Source organism: Postia placenta, assembly GCF_002117355.1.
Source record: "Postia placenta MAD-698-R-SB12 unplaced genomic scaffold POSPLAscaffold_6, whole genome shotgun sequence".
Lineage (NCBI taxonomy): Eukaryota > Fungi > Basidiomycota > Agaricomycetes > Polyporales > Adustoporiaceae > Rhodonia > Rhodonia placenta.
Window position 1 is genome coordinate 1467503 of NW_020169837.1, and position 22581 is coordinate 1490083.

At 54.3% G+C, this 22581-nt stretch overlaps 9 protein-coding genes across 9 annotated transcripts; 5 read left to right on the top strand and 4 right to left on the bottom strand.

The window, feature by feature from the left end:
• Window positions 1-98: 98 nt before the first annotated feature.
• On the bottom strand, window positions 99-2359 carry POSPLADRAFT_1141214 (hypothetical protein; the record flags this gene model as incomplete). The annotated part of the gene is made up of 6 exons (XM_024485272.1): window positions 99-366; window positions 635-788; window positions 1015-1440; window positions 1792-1886; window positions 1972-2019; window positions 2310-2359. 6 exons carry the CDS (start codon window positions 2357-2359, stop codon window positions 99-101), a joined length of 1041 nt encoding a protein of 346 aa, XP_024339698.1.
• Window positions 2360-2744: 385 nt separating this feature from the next.
• On the top strand, window positions 2745-3391 carry POSPLADRAFT_1033535 (hypothetical protein; the record flags this gene model as incomplete). Its single annotated transcript, XM_024476939.1, has 2 exons — window positions 2745-2796; window positions 2829-3391. The coding sequence occupies 2 exons, from the start codon at window positions 2745-2747 to the stop codon at window positions 3389-3391; spliced, it is 615 nt and encodes a 204-aa protein (XP_024339699.1).
• Window positions 3392-5274: 1883 nt separating this feature from the next.
• POSPLADRAFT_1141781 (hypothetical protein) lies at window positions 5275-7365 on the top strand (the record flags this gene model as incomplete). The annotated part of the gene is made up of 11 exons (XM_024485345.1): window positions 5275-5331; window positions 5382-5424; window positions 5478-5542; window positions 5626-5850; window positions 5910-6004; window positions 6061-6081; window positions 6132-6289; window positions 6348-6464; window positions 6523-6750; window positions 6811-7004; window positions 7195-7365. Coding segments are annotated over 11 exons (1374 nt in total), but the record flags the coding sequence as incomplete, so codon positions are not given.
• Window positions 7366-8432: 1067 nt separating this feature from the next.
• POSPLADRAFT_1046282 (hypothetical protein) lies at window positions 8433-11313 on the top strand (the record flags this gene model as incomplete). The annotated part of the gene is made up of 6 exons (XM_024478987.1): window positions 8433-8523; window positions 8735-9041; window positions 9181-9320; window positions 9349-9373; window positions 9507-9744; window positions 9811-11313. The coding sequence occupies 6 exons, from the start codon at window positions 8433-8435 to the stop codon at window positions 11311-11313; spliced, it is 2304 nt and encodes a 767-aa protein (XP_024339701.1).
• Window positions 11314-13017: 1704 nt separating this feature from the next.
• On the bottom strand, window positions 13018-14939 carry POSPLADRAFT_1046283 (hypothetical protein; the record flags this gene model as incomplete). The annotated part of the gene is made up of 6 exons (XM_024478988.1): window positions 13018-13677; window positions 13732-13912; window positions 13970-14182; window positions 14236-14529; window positions 14584-14785; window positions 14879-14939. 6 exons carry the CDS (start codon window positions 14937-14939, stop codon window positions 13018-13020), a joined length of 1611 nt encoding a protein of 536 aa, XP_024339702.1.
• Window positions 14940-16589: 1650 nt separating this feature from the next.
• Window positions 16590-17249, top strand: POSPLADRAFT_1046284 (hypothetical protein; the record flags this gene model as incomplete). Its single annotated transcript, XM_024478989.1, has 3 exons — window positions 16590-16655; window positions 16714-16740; window positions 16797-17249. The coding sequence occupies 3 exons, from the start codon at window positions 16590-16592 to the stop codon at window positions 17247-17249; spliced, it is 546 nt and encodes a 181-aa protein (XP_024339703.1).
• A 932-nt stretch (window positions 17250-18181) lies between these two features.
• Window positions 18182-19866, top strand: POSPLADRAFT_1141337 (hypothetical protein; the record flags this gene model as incomplete). The annotated part of the gene is made up of 7 exons (XM_024485289.1): window positions 18182-18252; window positions 18338-18510; window positions 18766-18895; window positions 19013-19178; window positions 19234-19257; window positions 19322-19390; window positions 19420-19866. 7 exons carry the CDS (start codon window positions 18182-18184, stop codon window positions 19864-19866), a joined length of 1080 nt encoding a protein of 359 aa, XP_024339704.1.
• A 782-nt stretch (window positions 19867-20648) lies between these two features.
• On the bottom strand, window positions 20649-21675 carry POSPLADRAFT_1046286 (hypothetical protein; the record flags this gene model as incomplete). Its single annotated transcript, XM_024478990.1, has 5 exons — window positions 20649-20828; window positions 20885-21001; window positions 21055-21216; window positions 21280-21454; window positions 21536-21675. The coding sequence occupies 5 exons, from the start codon at window positions 21673-21675 to the stop codon at window positions 20649-20651; spliced, it is 774 nt and encodes a 257-aa protein (XP_024339705.1).
• Window positions 21676-21796: 121 nt separating this feature from the next.
• POSPLADRAFT_1141572 (hypothetical protein) lies at window positions 21797-22431 on the bottom strand (the record flags this gene model as incomplete). Its single annotated transcript, XM_024485315.1, has 3 exons — window positions 21797-22075; window positions 22137-22205; window positions 22258-22431. Coding segments are annotated over 3 exons (522 nt in total), but the record flags the coding sequence as incomplete, so codon positions are not given.
• Window positions 22432-22581: the final 150 nt, after the last annotated feature.

Consider the following 22581-nt stretch of genomic DNA (forward strand, 5'->3'; position numbering starts at 1 on the left):
GTTCAGGTACCGACCGAGGTGGTATTGTGACACACCTCAAGCATCTGCATCGTTGAGGGAGTCTGTACTCGGATCATCACGCTGTTTCTGCAAATCGCTCAGTCTACGCAAAACCCTTCCCACGTGCATTCAGCTGCAGCCTCTTGCCCAACGTCATTCTCGGTGCCAAGGTCAGTCCCGTCTTCGGAAAGCGTGTCGGAGACGTCCTCGTCCTCGGAGTCCGACTCAACTGAGGATAGGGAGGTCATCAACTCTGCATTACTGATATCGCCAGCGTCGTCAACTCGCATCATGTGCGGATCGAAGCGAGCCCCCAAATCGACATGGCTGCTGCCGCCGTTGTCGCCATCGCTGTCGTTGTCATCGCTGCCGTCATCGTCGCAATCCTCAGAAATCGGGAAACGCGGCAGCAAACGAAAGTCTTTAACTCGCGCATCATCACTCGCAGGCCGATGCGGATGCCATCACCCATGGTGGCTCAAGCCTCGTCCCCTGATCCGGACGCCGATGAGTTGCTCGGCCACTGCCACCCCTGAGCGTCGTCGTCCTGCTGGCCCTGCTGACACATTCCTCCACATTCGGCGCGATCGCGTAGAGCTAGCGCGCGACGCCGTCCGGCCGCGGCACCCTTGACCTGTCCCACTGCTCCAGATCGAGCGTCTTCAAACGGGGCGACGTGACCGGTGGCAGGGCCGCCAGCGGCCCCGACCGTTGAGCCACCTTCGGCAGCCACAGCGCCTCCAGCCAAGGCACAGCTGGAGGAACGCCGTGACGACGCGCGGATGCACCTTGGGCGCAGTGTGAGCGGCGGTCGCTTCGCCCCACGCGAGCTCGAGACGGCGGAGGCGCGGCCAGGGCGCTGCCAGCTCCATCAGCGTCTCTGAGTTCCACTGCTCAGGCGGCAGCCCGACGAGCGTGATCGAACCGTCTTCCATTGTCCGCAGCGACAGCAGAGGCCGAACGAAGTCTCTGGACACAGCGCGCGACGAGGGAAGCGACGGAGGCTCGACAGACATTCGCGCCATCCATCCTGCGATGCACCGCTCGTGACGGCGTTGTCTTGCCTCTCGAGAGACTCCAGGTCAGGCGATGAGACGCTGTTCACGAGCTGTGCTATGTGCCGTATTTCGCCGGCTGACGTGAGCGATATGAGGGTGAGGGATGGGAAGGCCCACGGGGATGTGCCCACGACCTCGCCCCGCGTGTATCCAAACTCGATAGACAGGTCCGTCAGGTGTTCAAGGCTGCTGAGCGTCGAGAACAGGCTGGTGTCCAGGAAATGGCAGTGCAGCGTCACAGCACGCAGGGTGCGGGACTTGCTTTGTTTCTCTGACAGCTTGTTGATTGCGGACCGGCCGTCATTGCTGCGCAAGTCACCGCCCCTTTGCGGACTTTGATGAGAGAATTTCTGGAGACAATAGAGACACGTGCATGTTTGCACTGCCAGGAACGTAGTTATGCATAAGTATGTTTGATGAGCAACTGTGTCGAAGCGTTGAACGCCAACTTCGGCTGTTTCCGAACCTCGATCAACACCGATCGTAGTTCTGCAAGTTCGCCGAGCGCCTACACCCAGTCAGTCGAACTTGGGCTCGAGCTTGAGCGCTTGAGCTTGAATACAGACCAGTGGACACGGCGACACGGCGGACGTTTAGCATGGAACTTTGCTGATTGATATGAACGCATTGGTCCACGAGATTGGGAAAGAATGCCCGCCTCGGAGATGTTGCCACAAACGTCCGGGTCTAGGCATGTGAGGCGTTCAGGTGAGGCGGTCGCCGGGCAACTGACCGCCTCCATTGATGGACACACTGAGCGGCTGTGAGGCAAACAAAGACGTCCGGGGGTAGCCCGCATCATTACGGGTGGGGAGGATCCATGATGGACTGATTAACGAGATGTCAAGGTGTCGCTCGGACAGTTCAGTATCGCAACTCAAGATAAGTGAACGGTCAGACCTCTGGCACTGACCCTGTTACCACCGCCTGCGAGCGCTGGTTGCCTCTAGCACGACCGCGGCTGTGATAGAGATACAGAATACAGATATACACAGGGTAAACACGCATGCCACCCCTTGCGTCGCCCGCCCCCGTGTGCAAACCACCTAAGAATTGGGGCGGTGTATGCGGATGACGGATGTTACGAGTACGGTTTGCCTTGTGCGGACCAGAGTAAGATGAAACCTACCTCGAGATGGAAACCTGGACACCGGGGACGACGATCACGGCGACCGGTAGGGTCGTAGCCACTCCAGTCTATGCTTCGACGTTGAGAGGACATCGCATCTGCCGCCCAAGGTTAATGCTTACAGAAAAGAAGACGCGTCGGCATCAGGAAGCTTCTGGGGTTCTGCCACCATGATGGAATGAGGGGAACTTTGTCCCAGACAAGGTTTGTACCTGGACACAGAAGGAACGCTGGTAGCTAAAGATGCGACGACAGGCGAGCCATTTGAAAATAGCTGGAGCTGAATCGGTGTGTGGGGTCGCCCGTCATGTTGTGTGGACGCAAGACCAGACCGAGGGGGTATGGCTCTGGCGAAAGGCATTCGCGGTCGCACCCAAAGAGTCAAACATTTCCTATAGCAGAAATGTCCGCCCGTCACGTTCAACGACAGGCCCCAGTTCGCCCAGCACGTAGAGAGCACCGATTGCGAACGCGCCAGCCCAAACTCGAATTCTCCCTCGCGGCGTTACGCAGGCCGTCACGAGAGCTGTGATGCACAGGCGCCTATCAAGACATTGATGGCATCGGCCTCGGTGTGTACGCTCCTCTACGTCAATAACGTCAAGCAAGGTTCGCGCCCGGGCATCGGGAGATAAGCCCAGGCACGCAGCGGATCCCGGTGCACATATGTGTGACGGTGCCTCCGCGCAGCGCGAAGCTCCGAGAGCGATCCCGATTAACGTCGCGCGGCGCAGGCGAGAAGCCAGATAAGAAGCACAGTAGCCCTGGCCGGAACGCACGGGCGAAATCGCAGAGGCGACAGCGACGCGCACAGCAGCGACGTGCACAGCAGCGACGTGCACAGCAGCGACGTGCACAGCAGCGACGCGGCCTGCGTTGGGACAAGTCGCCAAGAGGAAAGGGGCGAAATGCCCATGTGTGGAGCGTTGCGTGGCCTGGGACACCGAGCGAACTCCTATCGAAGCATGGCGCGATGATCCGCCCGGTCGTCAAGCGCGGAAGCCAGCTATCGCTGATCAGGGGACGGCGAAGAAACATCGACAGGATGCGGTATAAACGCCGGACAGACGTGCTTCGCGACGGTGTGGCTGAAGAAATGAGCATAGCGGCTGAAAGAGCTGCAGCTTGTGCCGATGGCTGCCTCCGTGTCAAATACTTGCTGTCGGCAGTCTGGATTCCTGAGCCGCATACACAGCTCGTATGACAGCGTCATGAAATAGCACAGCAAAACCAATGTTCATATACCTCCCTCGCAAAAAGTACAGATAGGCGGCATGGAGCATAACGGCGCTCGGCTCCTCGGGGTGACGAGCACTCATTCCTCAGAGGTTGTTCGCGGCAGCCATATAAAGAAATCTACGCCAATGCCTCAATGTCCGTCCGTATGTCGAGGTCTACCCCGTCTGCTTCCGCAAGCAATGGCACTTTGCCGAAGTGTATACTTGGCGAGGGGAGGTCTATCAATATTGGTTTTGCTGCAAGAGGATCTGCGCTGGACATGGAATGCTTTTGGGTCGTTCGCTTCGATCCAAGTTTGGTAAGCGGCGTGGCTTATATGTCTCTTTGACGTATGCTCTTCGGAAGAGTCGCTCTTCGATTGCGTCAAAGAATCGAAGCTCGTGGATGTTTGTATATATACAACCGACCCTTTTTTTGGCGGGAAGGAATCTCTTGCTTTGCCCTCGTACTGTCGTTTCCTCTAGAGGCATTCTGTCCAGCGGTCGAGACCAAAGGTTTCAATTGTAAAGGCCGACGACGCGACACTGGAAACGAGTGGCGCAATTCCGGCTCTTCTATAGCGTCAGTGCCTGACACAGCACTTGGATTACTGGGACAGAGCTAGGTTGACAAATGAATAGAAGATCGGACGGTGGCCTCGCCGGCAACTTCGCCGACTCGGGTAAGTTAATTTTGAGGCCGCTGTATGCGCCGATCTGTCAAGCTGATCGCGTGAAAACTGGACAGGGCCAGACGGACATGGTCCCCAAGGTGGGCAGCCAAATCACGCGAGACCAGGATACGGTGGTGCACGGCGGCGACACCTGACGACGCACCATCGATGATGGGCTGGAGAAGCGGGGTAGCTTGTGCCGTCAGACGGTGGGGACGCATGGAGATGCCTTCTGGGCTGGCGTAAAAATTCGGGGCCGGCGTCGGATGGATCGGGCAGCACCGCCCCTCGCGCCCCAGACCTCGCTCCGGTGCGCCTCGACACCGGAGCATGTCAGCGTCATCGCCCACCGCCGAACGCCAGTACTAGTGCGTCTTCTTGCCTATGCAGATGAAGGGGCCCACCGTGGGTGATCGTGTGCAGTGGGGGCGCAGCAGGGCGGGGCACCAAGAATGGCAGCCGGTTCCTGAGATCGGAACGTCGATCTGGACTTGCCCTGATCGGGAAGTCGAGCCATGAGCGATGGGCGCCACTTATGGGCGCCCGTCAGTGATTGGCTAGGAAGAAGTCCGCGGCAGCGGGACGGGTGACGGTCGATTACTTCGCACATGGCGTAAATTTGGCGAGGAGCATGTGCTGCCGCCGCCGCCATTGATAAGGACGTGTCCCCCTTCCCAAGCCCGCTCCCGGCATTCATCTCCCCCCCTCATACCCTCGTCCCTGGCTTGGTCTCTCAGCATCGTCCTAGACGAATAGAGTTATCGCCATGTTCAACGACGCCAGCATGGGAGGTGACCCTCGCCTCGAGCGCGAGGAGAACGGTCACGATTTCCTCGAGCCGGTCCACGACCACCGTAAGTACCTATGCCATCCTCATTACCTTCTCTCCTCTCAACTTGTCCTTCGTGCCTGTTTTCTGCTCCCGACACACCCTATCGCCCCCCTGACCTTAATCTCCAATTTCAAACACCCCGGCCGACCCATGCAGATGGAAAGGTCTCTTTCGAAGAGTACCTCGCGGCAGCACGGCGTCAGCGTGCGTTTGAAGAGGCTCAGCACGGCGGCGAGTCACCGGCGTCTGATACGGCCTCGTCGTCGACCAACGAGTGAGTCTTCATGACGACATCACACCCTCACTTCGTATTGACACACAGCGCAGGAAAAGCTCGAAAGGCGCCGAAGTCTCGGAGGCGGCTCTTACGGCAGACGAAAAGGAGAGGATCAACGCTCGCAGAGCGCTCAGATCCGCTTCTGTGAGTCGTGCTAAATGTTCAGTTGTGTGTCTCGCTCACAATCCTTCTAGTGGGCCGCCGTTTTCTACTTGATTACCACAGATATCCTTGGTCGTAAGTGTCATTTCCGATTCGGTCGCAAGCCATCCCTCACACCATATTTTCAGCCTTCAATGCGCCCTATGCGATTAGTCAAGTGGGATACGTCCCTGGCGTCATTCTTTACTTTATCGTATGTGCACCACCCTGCCCCAAAATTCTTTCTATTGACGTCACCCGTGCCTCGCGTTATCTGCGCGTCTGTTCTGGAATTAGATGGGTGTGGTCGCCTGCTATACCGGTCTTCTGCTGTGGTGGCTCTTCCTGAAGCTCGACTCGGACACCTTCCCCGTGAAGACGTATGCCGACCTCACGGAGCGCATCTACGGACGCACCGCGCGGCATATCGTCAGTGTACTGCAGAGCTTGCAGCTAATCATCAATGTCGGCACGATCTGTCTCAGTAATGGCCAGTCGCTCAGCCAGATTGCGAAGGGTAACGTGAGTTTATACTTCACATTGAGCTGAATGTGAATGGGGTCTAAAGTTTGTGTTTTCAGCTTTGCTTTGCTGTCTGCATCGTGATCTGGGCGATCGTTGGTATGTTCATTGGTCAGATCCGTACGCTTAAGGCCTACGGTTGGCTCGCGAACTCGTATGTTTGCGTTCCACTTCGCATTTCGATCGTCACTTATGTATATATGTATCCAGTGCTGTTTGGATCAACTTGGCGTAAGTAGCATGCGCGCATTGCTTTGCGCATACTCTGACTCTGGTTCCAGCATCATCTTTATCTCCATGGGCTTCATTGCGCACTCGCCCCCGAACTACAGCGCCGCGGAGAGCGCGTACGGTATCGGTATTGAGCCCATCGTCAAGTCGACGTTCGTTAGTCTGCCGATCGCCTCGAAGGTCAACGGTATCATGAACATGGTCTTCGGTAAGTCACTAAACGTTTACTACGCGTGTGAGCACGTCCTAATTCGCCTTTTTCACAGCATATGGTGGTGCCATGATCTTCCCTGAGATGCTCGCCGAGATGCGCCGCCCCTGGGACTTCTGGAAGGGCATGTGCTGCGCACAGCTGCTGATTTTTGTCGCATACCTGCTCTACGGTGCGCTCTGTTTGCATTGTTTCTCCGTCAGCGCGATCCCTAACCCAGCGCCACACAGGTCTCTTCGTGTACAGCTACCAGGGCCAGTACACGCTCGGTATCGCGTACCAGGGTGTTAGCAAGTACTCGTGGCAGACGGTCGGTAATGTGCTTGGTCTCGTCACCGGTATCATCGCTGCTGGTCTGTACGGCAACATCGGCATCAAGATCGCGTACTACAACATTGTCGAGGACATGCTTGGCGGCCCGTCCCTCATGTCGCGTACCGGCCACATCATTTGGGTTGGTGAGTACATACATGGTCGCGTGCTTGTAGCGTGCAGGGACTGATATGGTCGCAACGCAGGCATGGTCTTCCTGTATTGGGCTCTCGCCTTTATTGTCGGCGCGGCCATCCCGCAGGTGCAGACCATCTCCGGTCTCGTGGCGGCGATTTGCATCATGCAGTTCACGTATACGTTCCCGCCCGCGCTCATCTTCGGCTACTACTTCCTCAAGCATGGCCGTGACTCATCCACCGGGAAGATCAACTGGAAACGCGTATGTCTTTCCCCCCTTTTGCTTCCCTCTCTTTGCCCTCCCTATTTTCTCCCTTATTTGACTCCTCCACCCGTGCATCCCCATCCTTTCGTGCTCCTTCCGCATTCACTCCGGGTTCCCCCGGTTCCCCTCCCCTTTCTGTGCTCCTCCTCCTTATAGGCTTGCATGCTGATTGCTTGTGGGATTACAGGGCTTCTTCGGCGGTGAGACAAAGATGCTGCTGTTCAAGACGTTCAACTTCTTCCTCGCATGGGCTGCGCTCGCGATGGCATGCCTCGGCATGTACGGGTCCGGCACTGCGATCCAGGAGACATTCCAGACGGGCGCGGCGACGAGCTTCGGCTGCACGCCGCCCGTATAGACGGCGGCTTTCATTGTCCTTCCCCCCTCCCGTCGTCCTTTCCCGTCGCTCATTACAAATGCCTTTTCAACTCGTTTGGCAATGCGCTGTGTGGATGCGGCCTGGACGCTGCTTTAGTTAAACGTTGTACGGTGTTGATGTTCTTATGTGATGTGTGCGACGTGTGTGTAATCGGCCTGTATGTGTACTGACTAATATACAGTAATGACGCTGCAGCGCGCGAGCGGAGGCCAGGCTGCAGACGAGCTGAGTGGGCGTGTTGTAATGCTTGGATACTCGGCATTTTCTCTCTTGTGTGTTTTGTATTAGATGGGTATGAAAGTCGCTCTAGATCTCTTAAATCCCCACCCTTTCTGTGATATGAGTGCGAGGTTTTATGCCCACAGTGGTTGACGAGATGGAAGGATGGCTCCTTGACTCTTGACTACGGACTGCAACTGACATCTCTGAGGATCGAAAGAGGGACGAGGGCATGAATACAGCATCTGCTTTTCGATTACATTACACCAAGTCCACTCCGTAGTTTGGATTGTAAGAAAAGAGTCAATGCACAAGAGGAGCCGTCAACGTAAAGCCTTTATGCCACCAGACCGCCTACAATCCACCATGCCCCCGATACGTGCACGCATGTATGACCGGAATAGGGCTACGCCCTCAAGCGGATATAAAACTGTAATCGAAATAAGAATCAAAACCTGAAGTCTAAAGCCTAAAGCCCGAGGCGTGTGACCACCCCGAGACGCATGTGCGGGCGCGCGTCTGATATGTGATCTGGTCTGTCTCCGCGCATCCATCTGCTCCGCTTTCAGTGATCCTATCGTCCAGCAATCGACAGCAGCCCGGCGAATGGTTCGAAGCCCCAGGGCTGTGTCCTCGACCGCACATCGGTGCTGGCTGCCAGCGCGTCCTGGTGTACGGTACAGGGCGAACGTCTAGGAGCCCGGAATAGCCCTGCCTCGGACGTATGCCAGGACGATGCGATGATGTGGACCACTCCGAGATGGTACTTGGGGGCGCAGAAGCGATGCACGGAGGCGGGTTGGACGCTGCTGACAGAGTAGGACGCGATGCCCGAAGTGCTGGCTACTTCGATCTTTGCGTTGATACGCTCGCGGAGGACAGCGAGGGCGTCGCGCCTGCTCGTGGGCGTGGATAGCAGTGAGTAGCAATATGTATGTTAGATTTGCACAGAGTTAAATTGAACCTGGAGACCAGTAGCTGGCTTGTATGCGAGCAGTGACGAATGATAGCGTGAATGGCATCCGAAATGAACGGTCGAGAGGCCGTAGACCCTAAGGCCGAGATTTTTCCTGGCTGTCCTGCTCTGCAGGCAATGAATGTTCCGGGATCTCACTTGTATTGGCTGCAGTAACCTCTGACCTGCCGGCGTCCTCGTCCACAAGAGCTGCGAGCACACTCTGCGCCGCCAGGCCTGTGTCAGGCGAAGGCGGGAGTGCGATTGACCGTGCCAAGTCTGCTCGACCCCAGTGCCACACTACTGTATATGACTTGCCGAGACACAGGAGACACTGCAAGACGTACCTCATTGAAGCCCCGCAGACCACCCGCATCATGTCCTCATGCTTTATGTTGCTGATCCACATCCTTACTCTACCAGTAACGCAGGAGCTGCTTTATTTCTCCATGGTGCAAGTTGGCAAGAGCATTCAAGAAAGGTAGGAGAGGTCTCCGAGAGCCTGGGGTGTACAATCCATCACAATGTAAGGATGTCGCCTATGTCTACGCCCCCCCTGCTATGGTCAATATTAATAGCAGCGCCTCGCTTATGATTTGCTGACCTCTCGTCTTGTCCAGGGACCTCACCTCGGTGTTGCTCCCCAATGCGATCCCAACCTTTGTCAAGATATGGCCTCCTCGGACGCGACAGACTGTGCCGTGCGCGGAAAGCAATCAGCCGTTCAACAGGAAAATAGGCCGAGAGACACACAACAAAGGTGCATTCGCTGCCCGCTCGGGCCACAGGCCACATGTCACATGAGTCGCGTTGGTGCGTTGAAGTTCGCGTTGTGTGCCTCTCGCTCCTTTGTCCCAAACCACCACTCGTCGCCACTCACCGACAGCAACTTAACCCCCAACTCTGCCCAACCTCCCCTCACACACACACCCACACACACATGTAGCAACATGTTCTATCAAACGTCTGCACAGCGCGCGATGTCTGTATATGACATCGTGAACGAAGTCGTTAGCCACTTCTCTCCGAGCAGAGAACACAGCGCAGACCTCGCGCGTCTCGCCCTGGTCAACTTGACTTTCTCTGATATCGCTGTCAAATACCTATGGGAGGACGTAGACATCGTTCACGCTCTCCGCCTGTTCTCCGGCTTCGAAGTTGTGTCTGCTGACGACCCGACTTACGTGAGTGTCCAATTTTCTGTGGCTGGCGCAATGGTCTCGCAGACTGACTGGGAATTTGTCGGATAGCGCATCAGTGGCGACATATCTGCAAACGAGTGGGCTCGTTTCAAAAAGTGCGCCACTTATGTACGAAGACTGGAGGTTGACTTCGGGCCATCGATGTCCGGTGCTCAGGTTCTCAAGGACCTGCTAGATGCACATCCTGAGGGGCCTTTGTTCCCTCAACTACGCATCCTGCGCTGGCGTCGAGGCTCCCCCGCGGATACATCTGCTCAGCATCTCATTTCCCCGACTCTGCGCGCCTTTGAGTTCACTGGGGATCACATCGGCCCTGAAAGCGAGGATGAGGGTATCAAGGCCATCCTCCGCACCGTCTTCTCCACGGCGGGTGATTCACTTCAGGAGATGGCCATATTCCGTGATATCCATCCCGCCTCTCTCATGCCTGAGCTGTGGCCTGCCAGCCTACGCCAAGTCGACCTAAACTGCCCCTTCATCGATGCGGGCATGATCACGAGGCTCAGTCGCTTACGGTCGCTCACTCGCCTTTCGCTTGTATTTGGGCGGATAAACGGCCCACTCCGGAACATATCTGGCTTCAACGCTCTGGAGAAGCTCTACCTCTGCGGCAACCCGATGCAAGTCAACCAGATAATGGGCTGCATCACGTCGCCTGTCCTCCACGAGCTGGAAGTGTCAGGCTGCTCGCAGGAGAGCTCATCGGAATGGCGCGACTGCCTCGCCACAATTGCAAGCCAGTTCCGTTCGCTGCGCGACTTCAGGTGCGATCTGTATCTGAGATGGAACGATCCATCTTGCGCGTCATTCGGCGCGTTCAGCAAGCCCTTATTGGCGCTTCCCCTGCAGAACGTCGATATCGTGCTGGTGGGATCTGGGGTGCGGCTGTGGTCGATCGGGGACCTCGCGGTGATGGCAAGGACCTGGCGTGACCTACGCAGGTTCATATTCTCGTGGGGCCACGAAGCGGAGCCCCATGCACGCCCGATTTTGAACCCAGCGGCAATCCTGGAGTTCATCAAACGCTGCCCTCGATTGGAGGCCTTGTGGCTGCCGAAGGTAGACCTCCGGCAGAAGTACCTGAAGGACATCCCTTCAGTGGTCTCGTCTAGCCTAGTCGAGCTGGACGTCGAGTACTGGACCCACTCGGAGGTAGAAGATCCCGCGTACGCCGCGAAATGGCTGCATTCCATTGCACCGAACCTCGACCTCGAGGCGATGGGGGCAATGCGGTGTGCGGACTGGGATGAGGATTCCGACGTCGCCTCCGAGGACGCGGATCCTGTACACGATGCAGGGGACGACAGTGAAGGCGAAGGCGAGGCCGGGAACGATGACGACCGCGAGAATGAAAAGGATGCGCAAGGTGGTCCAAACGGCGACCAGAACGAGACTGACCACGATGCAAGTGAAACTGAGGTTGCTGACGATGATGCGAGCACCACCGAGGTTGACGACGACGATGTTGCGAGTTCCACGGACGTTGCTGACGAAGACGAGTCGACCTGGGCAGCAGTTATCCGCCACATAGCACATCTACAGAAGCGTTGAAGGCTTCTGGACAAGGCTGCCACAATCATTTAAAGAAGTGATGCCGCCACACAATATGTCCCGACGATCTAACCTCAGGCTGCGTCGCGCACAATTTCGGCACGTCTGTGTATGTCACTTTTCTGAGTGGGAGAGGATTTACTGAACTAACTGAAGGTATCACAGATAAATCATGACCATTCCGGTAGCCCTGCGTCATCCTTGGAAGCAGTATGGGCCTGGCACCGCGATGAAGGAGATGTTCCAGCTCAGCAACGAGCTTTGGTCACACATCGGCTGAATGGTGTGTCCTTTCACCCTCCGTTGTTCCCCGTCCTCTAATACAAATGCCTTCCGATTCCTTCTATCATGCAGCGCGTCAGACGTTCAATCGCCTCAACTCTTCATACGCACGGTCAACCTTCCGATCGGGTGTTCGGGACGTGGATCAAGGTCTACCAGGTTTTCATAGGAGACCCGACGCGACTTGAGACATACGGCATTTGTGGTTAATTAAAACAGCATGGAACCGTCGGAGGAGTACATTGCGGAAACAGAACAAGACAAGTCCTACCAGAGCACTGAGCGACCATCATCTCGGTTTGTAGACGCTACAAGCACTTGATCAGAGCAAGGCCAGTCACGACAAACTTCCCCTCGCAGATTATACCTCGGAGCAAGGTGGGGCAGAAGCTCACCGTCAATGGTGCAGATGGTGGGCGGCTAATCGGAGAGACAGGATCATGAGGTAGACACTTGCTGTAATCTCCATGATGGAGAGCTCGAAAGTCCGATCATAAATCATGGATCATCCGTCGGCGGGTTCAATGGAGACAATCGAGAAACAATTTAACGTTAGGTCAACCCCATCGGTTTGTAGCCTGATCATCCATTGATCCCTGTCCATCGAGAACGTTGCCTGCCGGCGGGGTTTCCGGCATCGTGTTCACATCCTAAAGTATACCGTATGAGTAAGACCTGTGACATGGTACTGACCACAGCGGAGATGGGGCCCGAGACACCCCAATTACACATCCCTAACTCGTGTTGTGCAGAATCCCCGGTCTATGTGACCGTATGGATAATTCAGTAACCGATGGAATGCGCCACGGGTACTTCAAGCCTCTACTCTTCAGATTGTATCCTCACGCGAGCCCGTGTATTTACTTTTGAGTTTTGGTCGCCTACAATGTTCATCTTCCAGTATGACCCCTTTCCTGAGGGACCTTATTGCGACGGATATGAAATTTTCAAATGGATCCTGTGTGGAAACCACAATTGAGCGGTATGCAACATGGCTGCACGCTGCAATCCCAACGGTCTCAGCCTGTTCGGCAAGAAGCCGTTCCACTTCACAATGAACGAGGTAGGTCTGAGCTGAGGACAACTCTATTGTATGTACACTACATGCGTTGCACAATACGTAGTACTACAACATTAGCAAGAGCGGTAATGTGACGACCATCGCGTTTCGATGATTTATCTATAATGACCTAATAAGTTGACCTAACAGTCGAGTCCGTAAGACATAGCGGCGTGATCGTGTACAGCGACCTTTGTTCCCTGGGGATACAATAGCAAGGAGGGGCCGTTAGGATGGGTAAAGTAGGCGAAGTCGCGAAGATGCGACATAAATGCGTGATAAAATACGAGGAGCTGTGCGTGAGCGGTCATTACGGATATCGGATATCATGATAGCAATGCAAAACGACAGCGAAAATGAGCTTATGCGTTGTTCGTCGGGTCCACCTCCTTCTCGACGTTCTTCTGCTCCACCGGCGGCTTCGTCGGCGCGTACTTCGAGCGGCGCCGGATCGCGGGCCCGAGCTTGTACAGCACGAAGGGGATCGGCCCGAGGAGCACCGCGATGCAGCCGAGCAGCGTCGACGCCCAGCGCGGGTCGAGCTTGTTGTACATCTGCGTCGCGAACAGCGGGAAGCCCGCGCCGAAGCATGACCGCGCGACGGTGTTCGCGGCGAGCGCGGACGCGGCGACGAAGAGATACGCGTCGATCATGTAGTTGAAGAGCGCGAGGAAGATCCACACGATGCTCCATCCGAGCGGGAAGCCCGAGATGAGCGGCGCCCAGAAGGAGATGCTCGGGTACGAGGTCCAGGCGAACCAGAAAAACGAGATGGCGAAGAGCGGCGCGGCGAGCATGCAGATCTCGAGTCGGAATTCGGGCGGGACGGGTTCGGGTGCGTAGCGGGCCTGCGCCTTGACATAGCGCGGGTTGAAGATCAGGAGGTAGGAGAACACGCCTGCGCAGCCGCCAATGAAGACGGGGAGGAACATGAGCCCGGAAATGCCCTCGTTGAAGTTATGGCCTTCGGTATATACGATCGGGTACGCCTCGAAGAGGATGTAGATGCAGCCGTACACGAACTGATAGATTGAATGAGTAAGAGTCAGGATTGATCAGAGTAAGCAGAGGCTTACACTCATGTACACGGTAATAGCAAGCAGCATTGGTTCTTTGAAGAGTATAAGGAAGGGCCGCGCTAACACACGCTTGACATGCTGCGAGAAGCCAAGCTTCTGGCGTTCGTATGGCGCGAAATACCTATCGTCACCCGTCTCTTTGCGCATCTTCTGGGCTCGGCGCACCATGATGATAGGTCTGGACAATGTAGCGCGTCAGATCGGCCAAAGCATGGTCAATGGAAAGATGGCTCACAGGAAAGTCTCCGGCAGCGTAAGGACGATCAAAATCAAGCATGCACCAGCGAAGAAGGTCAGGACCCAAAATACCCATCGCCAGTCAACGCCAGCCGTCGCCATGAAGCCGGAAACGATGGGGCCAAGTGTCGGGCCCGCGAAAGGCGCGAGAGTGAAGAAGGCGAGTGCCTCTCCACGAGTGCCTGCGTCCCAGATATCTGATATCAAGGCACTATGGCATAGTGAGTTACTTAGTTCAAACGCTGGAGTGACACTTGAACTTACCCGCTATTCGACAGTGGAGCCGCCGCAAAAGTCCCACCAAGGAAGCGGAATATGAGAATCGACGCGGTATTGGGCGAAAGAGCTGCGCCAACTTGGAAGCCCGTGTAGACAATGAAGGTGCCAATGAAGACGTATCGCCGGCCAAACTGTTCCGATAGCGGTCCCCACAAGAGCGGACCTACACAATAGCCGGCAACGAAGAGAGAGATCGTCAATGTCGCTACTTCTCCACCGAAGCTAAAGTGCTCCATCAGTTGTGGAACGATCCCTGTTGGTGCGGAACTCGCGAACGTTCTGTGTGCACCATTAGCGGTCCATATTATGATTCAGGGTAGGGAGAGCACATACGCATTGAGCAACACGACACCTGCTAGCATCGTAAGATACCATCTATACAGCCTTGACCACGAAAAGGGGTGGTCTGGGTCGTCTGGCGCAATGTGAATCTCGTACGGATCCCACGCCTTGTCTCCGGGCTGAGGACCAAACGCTTCGCGCTCAAATTCACGCTCCACATTGTCGCTATCCTCTTGGTTTTGTTCGGGTTCATCTACGATCGTTGAGGAATGGGAGCTTGTTTCGGTACGATCTTGGCGTGATTGTACCTCCTCTACCTTGGCGGAGTTCTTCGATGAACTTGCACCTGTGGCTGGAGAGACCGAAAGTGATGCAGAAGAATCTGCCGGGGCATGAACGGACGCCATAATGAAGAGGGAGGGAATAGACGACGGCCGGACTATAAGTTAGGATGGGAGAGTAGAGGAGATATAAGTACCCTACCTGCGTTTTGTAAGAGACCGTGCGGCTGGAGCGGGTGGGGACAGTCTGTGTGTCAGCATAAAGAGTAAGTCCAGCCAGGTTAGCCATGGGCACGTCACTCTGCGTGATCCGCGATCACAGCTGTCACGCATACGGAGTCGCAAGATGTGATCATATGTGACACGGACTTGTAATATCACGGAGTTGAGCCACTAACCGCTCCCTTCGGCTCCGATGTGGCTGTTCACGCCGCCAGGACGCGCATCCCGCCGCTCGCGCTGGATGGCCTTTGCATAAGCGCGTGACTAATCCCGCCTGCGGATACACCGGCGTTAGCACACAACGACAGCACGGCGTTCCTGAACGTTCTGCTCAGTTCGGGCCAAGCCCATAACGACCGGGAGCCGACTCCTTTCCTCAGCCGCAGGGCTCAAGATCTCCGTATCTTACTTTGTCAGGATCGAAGACGCATTCGGAGCGATAGAGGGTCCAAGCCATTAGGATGTTCATGGTATCAGTGTCAGATGTCTTGTGGATCACGTACGTCTTGTGCAGGCCTGAAAGCACTATCCCTTCGAACCAGTAGAGAAAGGGTGCAAGGACAATAGCTATTCGCAGTCGTGGGTGAAAAACAAGTGAAAAGTAGGATTTCTGGTAGGCGCTTGCTTCTCCGACGGGTTCGAAGTCTGATGCCCAGCCACAAGCGTGTCTCACACGTCACGCGTTATTCCCTCACGTTCCCTCACTGTGGATGTCTTCGGAGTATGCGTGTGTATAATTGCCGCTTTGACCGCGCCTACCTCTCCCCGTCTTTTGGTGATGCAATGGGCGAGATGGTCCTGGAATTTCGAGGGGTTTCATTGCAACGCACGCGGTGTCAGGTTCCGAGGTGCGATGCCGAGCTTCTGTTTCTACTTGGCCCTGACTTTGTGGACGCCAGCTGACTGTTGCCATAATTGGCATTGTAAATGAACGCTAACCATCTTCTTCAAGGGGCTTCGACGACGGAAGATGAATCACACCAATGAGATAATGATGGAAGTGTCAATCCAGCTCATCGTCCCAGCTGCACGTTTTCTGCGCTCCAGGTCAATCCAGCAGCGTCGTCTAGGGTGCGCCACATAGCTGGTAGTGCGCAATTCTCCGCCACAGAGTGGGATCCGGTTCTGTGTAAGCACCTGACTCAGAGAACAGATTAGGTCTGATGGGGCCGCACCCCAGACGCGCGCGTTGCGGCGCGGCGCGCAGGGACTCGCCCTCCCGCCTATCCCGATATCGAGCGATGCTAGCGGAACAAAGATAGTAGTGGTTGCTGCCAAGGGCCACGCCGAGAATCTATCGTCATTGAAGGTTCCTGTCCACACTCTGGATATTAACCTAGGAGCGACATTGTATTGCATTGCCCGTGCTCCTTGACTGGGTCGCACAGCGTGGTCTCGGCGACCCTCCAACTGCGCACTACGCGCAATCAGCGAGCGTGGAAATAGGACCCTTATAATGAGCGCGTGAGGGTGACGGCCCTGCCAACCACCTTGCACTCAACCGATACTTACTCACAAGACAACATTGCATCTTCGTGGTCACCACTCCCCGACATGCTACGCCATTGCCATTTGATCGACTTACCAAGTACCAGCTCAGCTAGTACTGATGGCTTCGAGGTAAGCGTCTGCCGCTCACATGTGAAGAGCTGTCGGTCCGATTCACTATTTCTCCTAGGAAATACGCACGGCTGCGAGGGTGAAGGTGAGCCGGCCTAGCACATGCGTTCGATGGTTGGTCAAAGATGTCATATGTCTCAGAGCGACGGCAGTGTCAGCGTTCGAGAGGAGTACCATTTTAGGAGGGTTCATTCTAATGGACGAGTTGACGAAGAAACGCGCACGTACAGAGTGGAGATGCGGAGGGTCGATGCATCCCTGGAGAAGCGAGCACAGTTTACCAACCTTACGGGGGCTAATACGGACGAGGACGGCAAGGTAAGGAAGGTCGGCGCGGCGAAGGTCGACGAGGCGAAGAGGGACGATCATTGGGTCAAGAAGCCTATTGAAGTCAAAGTGAATCATGATAGTATGAAGACTCCGAAAAAGGTTGCGAAGCTTGTCAAGCGCGGTGCGGTGAAGAAGGATGTCAGGTTCAAGAACGACGAGGGAGTCAGTAACGATGACAGGAACAAGAAGCGAGACGATGGTAAGAAGGGCGACAAGGATGTAGAGAAGAGGGGGAAGAACGTGAAGAAAGAGACTAGGAGGTGAATTGCATCTCTTGGGCACGTTGCTTTCTATCACCCCTCCTGTTTCAACTTGGGCTCATTTACCTCCTGGGCTAATATACTCTACATCCCTTTTATGAATATGTCCACATGGCTTGCACTACCGCGTCTTCTCACAGTACAACTATCTAAGTCATGAATGCAGCGGTCTGCTGTTGAAGTAGCAAACGAACGACAAGTGACGAGGAGAATATTTTATGGCAGCGTCGTGGTGGTAAGGGTATAAACGCTCAATGATGCGAGCTACCTCGCGTGCAACTATACGGTGTCACTATGATTCGATTACATCTATCCTACCGCAGTGTGCGCTCGCGTAAACCTCAAGTTCAAACACCTACATCTTGATCTACTACAGTCACATGGTCCCGATGGTGTTGCGCAACGTTCAAGACACGTTTGCGAACAGTATGAAAAGCAACTGAACGCTTCTGACACAAACCGCCTAGCCCTGCTTCGAGCGTTGATATCAAATTGCGTGACGAATTTGAAGGTATGAGCACGTGCTAAGAAACGCGCTTTCAAGGCCGTACGGCACAGTGCAGACATGATGTACTACTTCAAACTTGCTATCATCGAACGCTAGTAAGCAATTCCCTAGTTCTCTTGCTGACTGACAGAGAACCAACGGTTCGCGCTTCGTCCTGCATACGTCAGCCAGCACTCGTTTTCAGTATCTTCTCGGGTTGTCTTAGCGAGCACTCTGCATCAGCAAAACTCCAATTTTGCTGAAGCAACACCAAGTATGAACTCATAACCTGAGACTCAGCCAGATTCAGGCCATCCTGGTCAGACTCGGCCATTGTATGTCTAAAAAACGCACCTGAATGCCTCACAACTTGAGGCTGTACTATTTCCGCCCGCCGTCGCATACGAGCTATAAGGCGTGGTCGCTTGACACTCAGGAGTTTTCACTGCATGCTGAGTGTGCGCATAAGGGCTACGCTATGCTATGCAGTGGATGTGGTGAATGCTAGTGGTGAAACTTGGTAAGTGATCAACCTTCTGCTCGAACGTCTATTGCACGCCTAGCGTGCAGTAGTGTTAGTGAAGCACTGCTCTTCCATTCCGTAGCGTGGATCATATACCAAGGTGCACTGCACCGCTCCAGCAGATATGTAGGGCCGGACTTGGTCGCAAGGTGACATTGACATCACACAAGCTATGCGTAATTTGTCACGCTGACTATACATGTCGGGACCAGAGTGAGATTCAACTACCGCACCTCGCACAGCTCCTGTCGCCGCGTAAGCGGCGCATAGGAGTACAATTCAACCCGTGCTTCTTTGAAGTCGCTCGAGGCTCGAAGGTTTGATGTGCGACCACAAGCGCGCCTGAGCTTGCGACTCATAGCGTCTCAGAACGTGTAGATCCCGCACAAGATTATCTCCATCTCCTTCAACGTAACACGACCACACACTATAAAACGGTGATAGCTTGCTCCGAGACGGCAGGCGACACTGCACATTTTCGAGCTGTTGCCTGGTGTCAACGAGTCATAGTGACTCTATTGGGGTTGCCGAACCACCCGCACTGCATCGTGGACCACACGGACTTAGATGGGCATTCGGAACCTAGCAAGAGCATAGCGCTGCATCGTTCATCAACCACGCCCGCAGGCTGTACCGAGTGGTATGTGGTTCTCTAGCAGTGCCCGTACTCCACGAATATAGACAGAACCTTGCCGCAGTGAGGATATAAAGTACAGGTTATGAAATGGAGACAGCAGTCTTCACATCGCACCTCCAGCTCCTCACACAACGACTACTACTACTTCACAATGTTCCGCAAGCCTGAACGCAAGGTTACTGTGAACATGCACGGCCCGTTCATCTTCGTGAATCCGGGTGATCTCCAGCAATTCTACGCCCAAATGGGTCGGATGGTGGATGACGAGAAAGACTCTGATGATGAGGTATGTTCTTCATTCTCCCATACGCATGCCATATTCCGATGTGCACACTTCATAGGAGGCTGACATTCAGAACGTGAAGGTGAATCTCAAATTGCACCCGTTCACGTGGCAAACGTATCCGAATAACTGTCAATCATCTTTAGAATGAGGCCCCGCTTCCAAAGCAGAACGACAAAAAGGACAAGGCCACAGGTCATTGTAGAATACAGCAGGTGGGCTCACTATACGTCAACCCTTGGAGGTAACGACAGACACTAACCACATATGGCTTGCTAAGGCTTTTGCGAAGCCCAAGTTCATGAGTATCGCCTCGCAAGCTGCAAAGACTGTCCCTCAGCGTGCTACGGCGCCGAAGGAGCCACACACGTTTCCGATGCCCCCTCATGTACAGCAGGCCGCGCCCGTGCAGACCGCCTTCTACCCCATTTGGAAGCCTCCTGTCAGCCCGCCACCCAAAGCAGACAACGGGGCTAAGAGTATGCACGGGGATTTCCAAGGATGGCAGTATTGGCCACGACCGTTGTTGGCAGATGGGAACTTCAAGGAGATGAAGTACGAAGAGCGACACTACTGGGATGGCGGCGAGAGGGTACAGTCGGCACGCGTGGAAGTCCGGAGGCCAGCGACTATGGCGGCAGGAACGGAGGACGGGCGCCGTTCAGCTTGGCAGCAGCCACCCTGGAAGTAGTCGGCCGGACGTGGGACATACGGGTTCCAGGAGAGTCGTGGGTTCAGGCGAATCCAGGGTCTAAGAAGTGCATGTTTATGTGGACGGTGATGATCGATCTTATTCATTTTCATAGTATCAATGTCTATCTTAGCGTCTATTCCCCACAGTAATATACAGATCCCCGCGCGGTCTTCGTTACGTTAACTCATAGAAGACTTTGTCATCAATATATGGACAGTCATACCAAAGACACTGCACAGTTATGGAGTACCACTGCCGGCTTTTACCAATTCTATTAGACCATCCACGCACTCGTCAGCCAACTGGTGCTGTTGCCGAGGAAATACATACACCTTAGCGTTTGCATAGTGCGGCAAGACTCATGGTCTCTCTCGATGCCGTACATGGCGCTCGATGGCATGTAGTAGGCCATCCGTATGTCAAATATTGTGCGTCCGCAGAAGGAAGATTATGTACGTAATCCCGCTATGTAGTATGTACACAGCGATGAGGATCGAACCCAGTAAAGGAAGACATATACTTTGTAGTGTCCGTTGAAAACATGACAGCAAGCAGTAAGAAATATCTGGAGACAGCATTGGTGTAGATAGCAAGGACAGCAGGTAACAAGTGAGCGATGTATCAGAACGCAGTAGCAGTAAACAGTAAGATGTATAACATGGTGATTGGCAAGTAGCAATTACAGGGTACGAGGGGCATGGATGGACAGCGAGAAATTGTCACTTGAGAGCGGATGAAGATATAGCGGCCCGCAGGACACGTCGAGAGCATGAAGTACACTACCAACGAGCCTTGCGTCTAAACTCAAATATGGGCCGTATGATGGATCCAACATAGTCGACAGCGATGAGGTAGATGTCGCTTAATTTGATATCGTAATCATCGTCGCCCAGCTTCCATCGGAATGAATCCTGGGCGGTGGCGTCCCCTTCATGCAATTCATTGGGTGTCAACTTTAACTATCATCCCACGGAGATCAGCACAGCGGAGATGTCTGGATAGCGAGTTGGCTCACGTGTATGAACATGTCCATTTGCGCAGATATATCATACGCCAACTCCCTCAGCGTAAGAACGCCGTTGTCGAAGAAGGTAGCGTCGTATTCCTTTTTCCAAATTGGGTATGTCGGCCACTGAATACAAGCAGAACATCAATACTATCCGCTTCCACTGCGTGCACACGTACGTCGATATAAAGCGTACTGATCCCGGCCTTGAGATAAAAGGCGGTGTCAATCCCCTTGTATTCTGAATGATGTCTTCGCCTGCATGTGTGCAAACCTATGCCTCGTGATCCTGACGGTTCATAAAAGGTCGCGACAGGTGCGGGAAAATTGGCCTCTTCCGCCTGTAAACGTCAGTATGTCCGTGAGCGTCGATCTCGCACTGGACGAAGGACATCCTGACTCACCAGAGTCAGCGCTCTCATCCTGTCTGCTAACGAAGGGCCAGGCATGTTCCAGCGGATGGCTGTATTCTTTCTCTCCACCTGGTAGTCGTGCAAGGCTCTTCGTGGTACAGCCTTCTTAAGGTATCTTCCCTGACGTCCAATCAGACCGAAGGACGTTCCATGTTGCACCCGCGTGCTTGCGTCATAGACGATAATAAGAACAAACGACGTCTCTGATTTTTTCAAAAAAAAGGGTAGTCCGTAATCCAATACTTACGATATTGAGCCATCACTGTTCACAGAAAAATTGTAGTAGTCGCAGAGTTGAGATACAACGAAGCCCATATGCGGACGGTCTTCTCTTTCGTGGGCCCAACACTTTGTCACCAGGTCCCAAACGGCATCGGTAAGCCCCATATCCGTGGTATTTTCTGGACGATCAGGTCTTTTCTTTTCTTCATACACCTTTTCCGGAAGATTTCTTTCCCAGCGAGTTTCGTAGTACGGGATTCTTCCTGAAAATATCTGAGGAGTATGATTATTCACCGAGAGGTCGTTTTGTTGAGAGATATACCTCGTAAACAACCATGGCGAAGGCGTAGACATCTATAATCGGAGTGATTAGTCTTTGCCATGCTTGTTTGCCAAGCTCCCCCAGCATAGGGTCGAGCAATTCGGGAGCCATCCAGCGTACGCTACCTCTCGGGACACCATTCCCGGGGGCAGTTTGGCGAACACTATTTACGTTATATCTGACTGATGCCATGCCAAAGTCAGCAAGGAGGGCGTGGTGTTCAACGTCGATGAGAACATTGAGCTAGTGAAGCCAGACGAGCCATTAGTAACGCTTGCGCCGGTATCTGCATATCAGCACGCACGCTTTTCAGATCACCATGTGTCACGTTGCGAGTGTGCAAGTAACTCAGTCCCAATGCGATCTCGAGGACCTGCAGCAATGCGATTGGGTTATATTTGAGAAGGTGAGAGACAAGTACTCACGAGTTTAGGCCGATCCGCCTTCTGCCCCATCACGAATAAGTATTTCTTGAGGTTATCCCGAGCCATCCAAGGACTGATTGTACAAAGCCCAAGTAGTTCCCTATTGGTACCAAGAAATGGTACAATGTTGGGATGACGAAGGTGCCTCCACATGACCGCCTCTTTATGGAACCTCTATTGCCATCGGGTGAGTAGCCTAGCATAATCAAATTGAACCAGATACAACCATTTTAGCAGCACGCCTCTTGTCATAACTATCCGTTGCAGAGGAAAGTACGATCTTGACGGCTACGACCTGCGCCCCGTGGAGCCAGCACTTATATA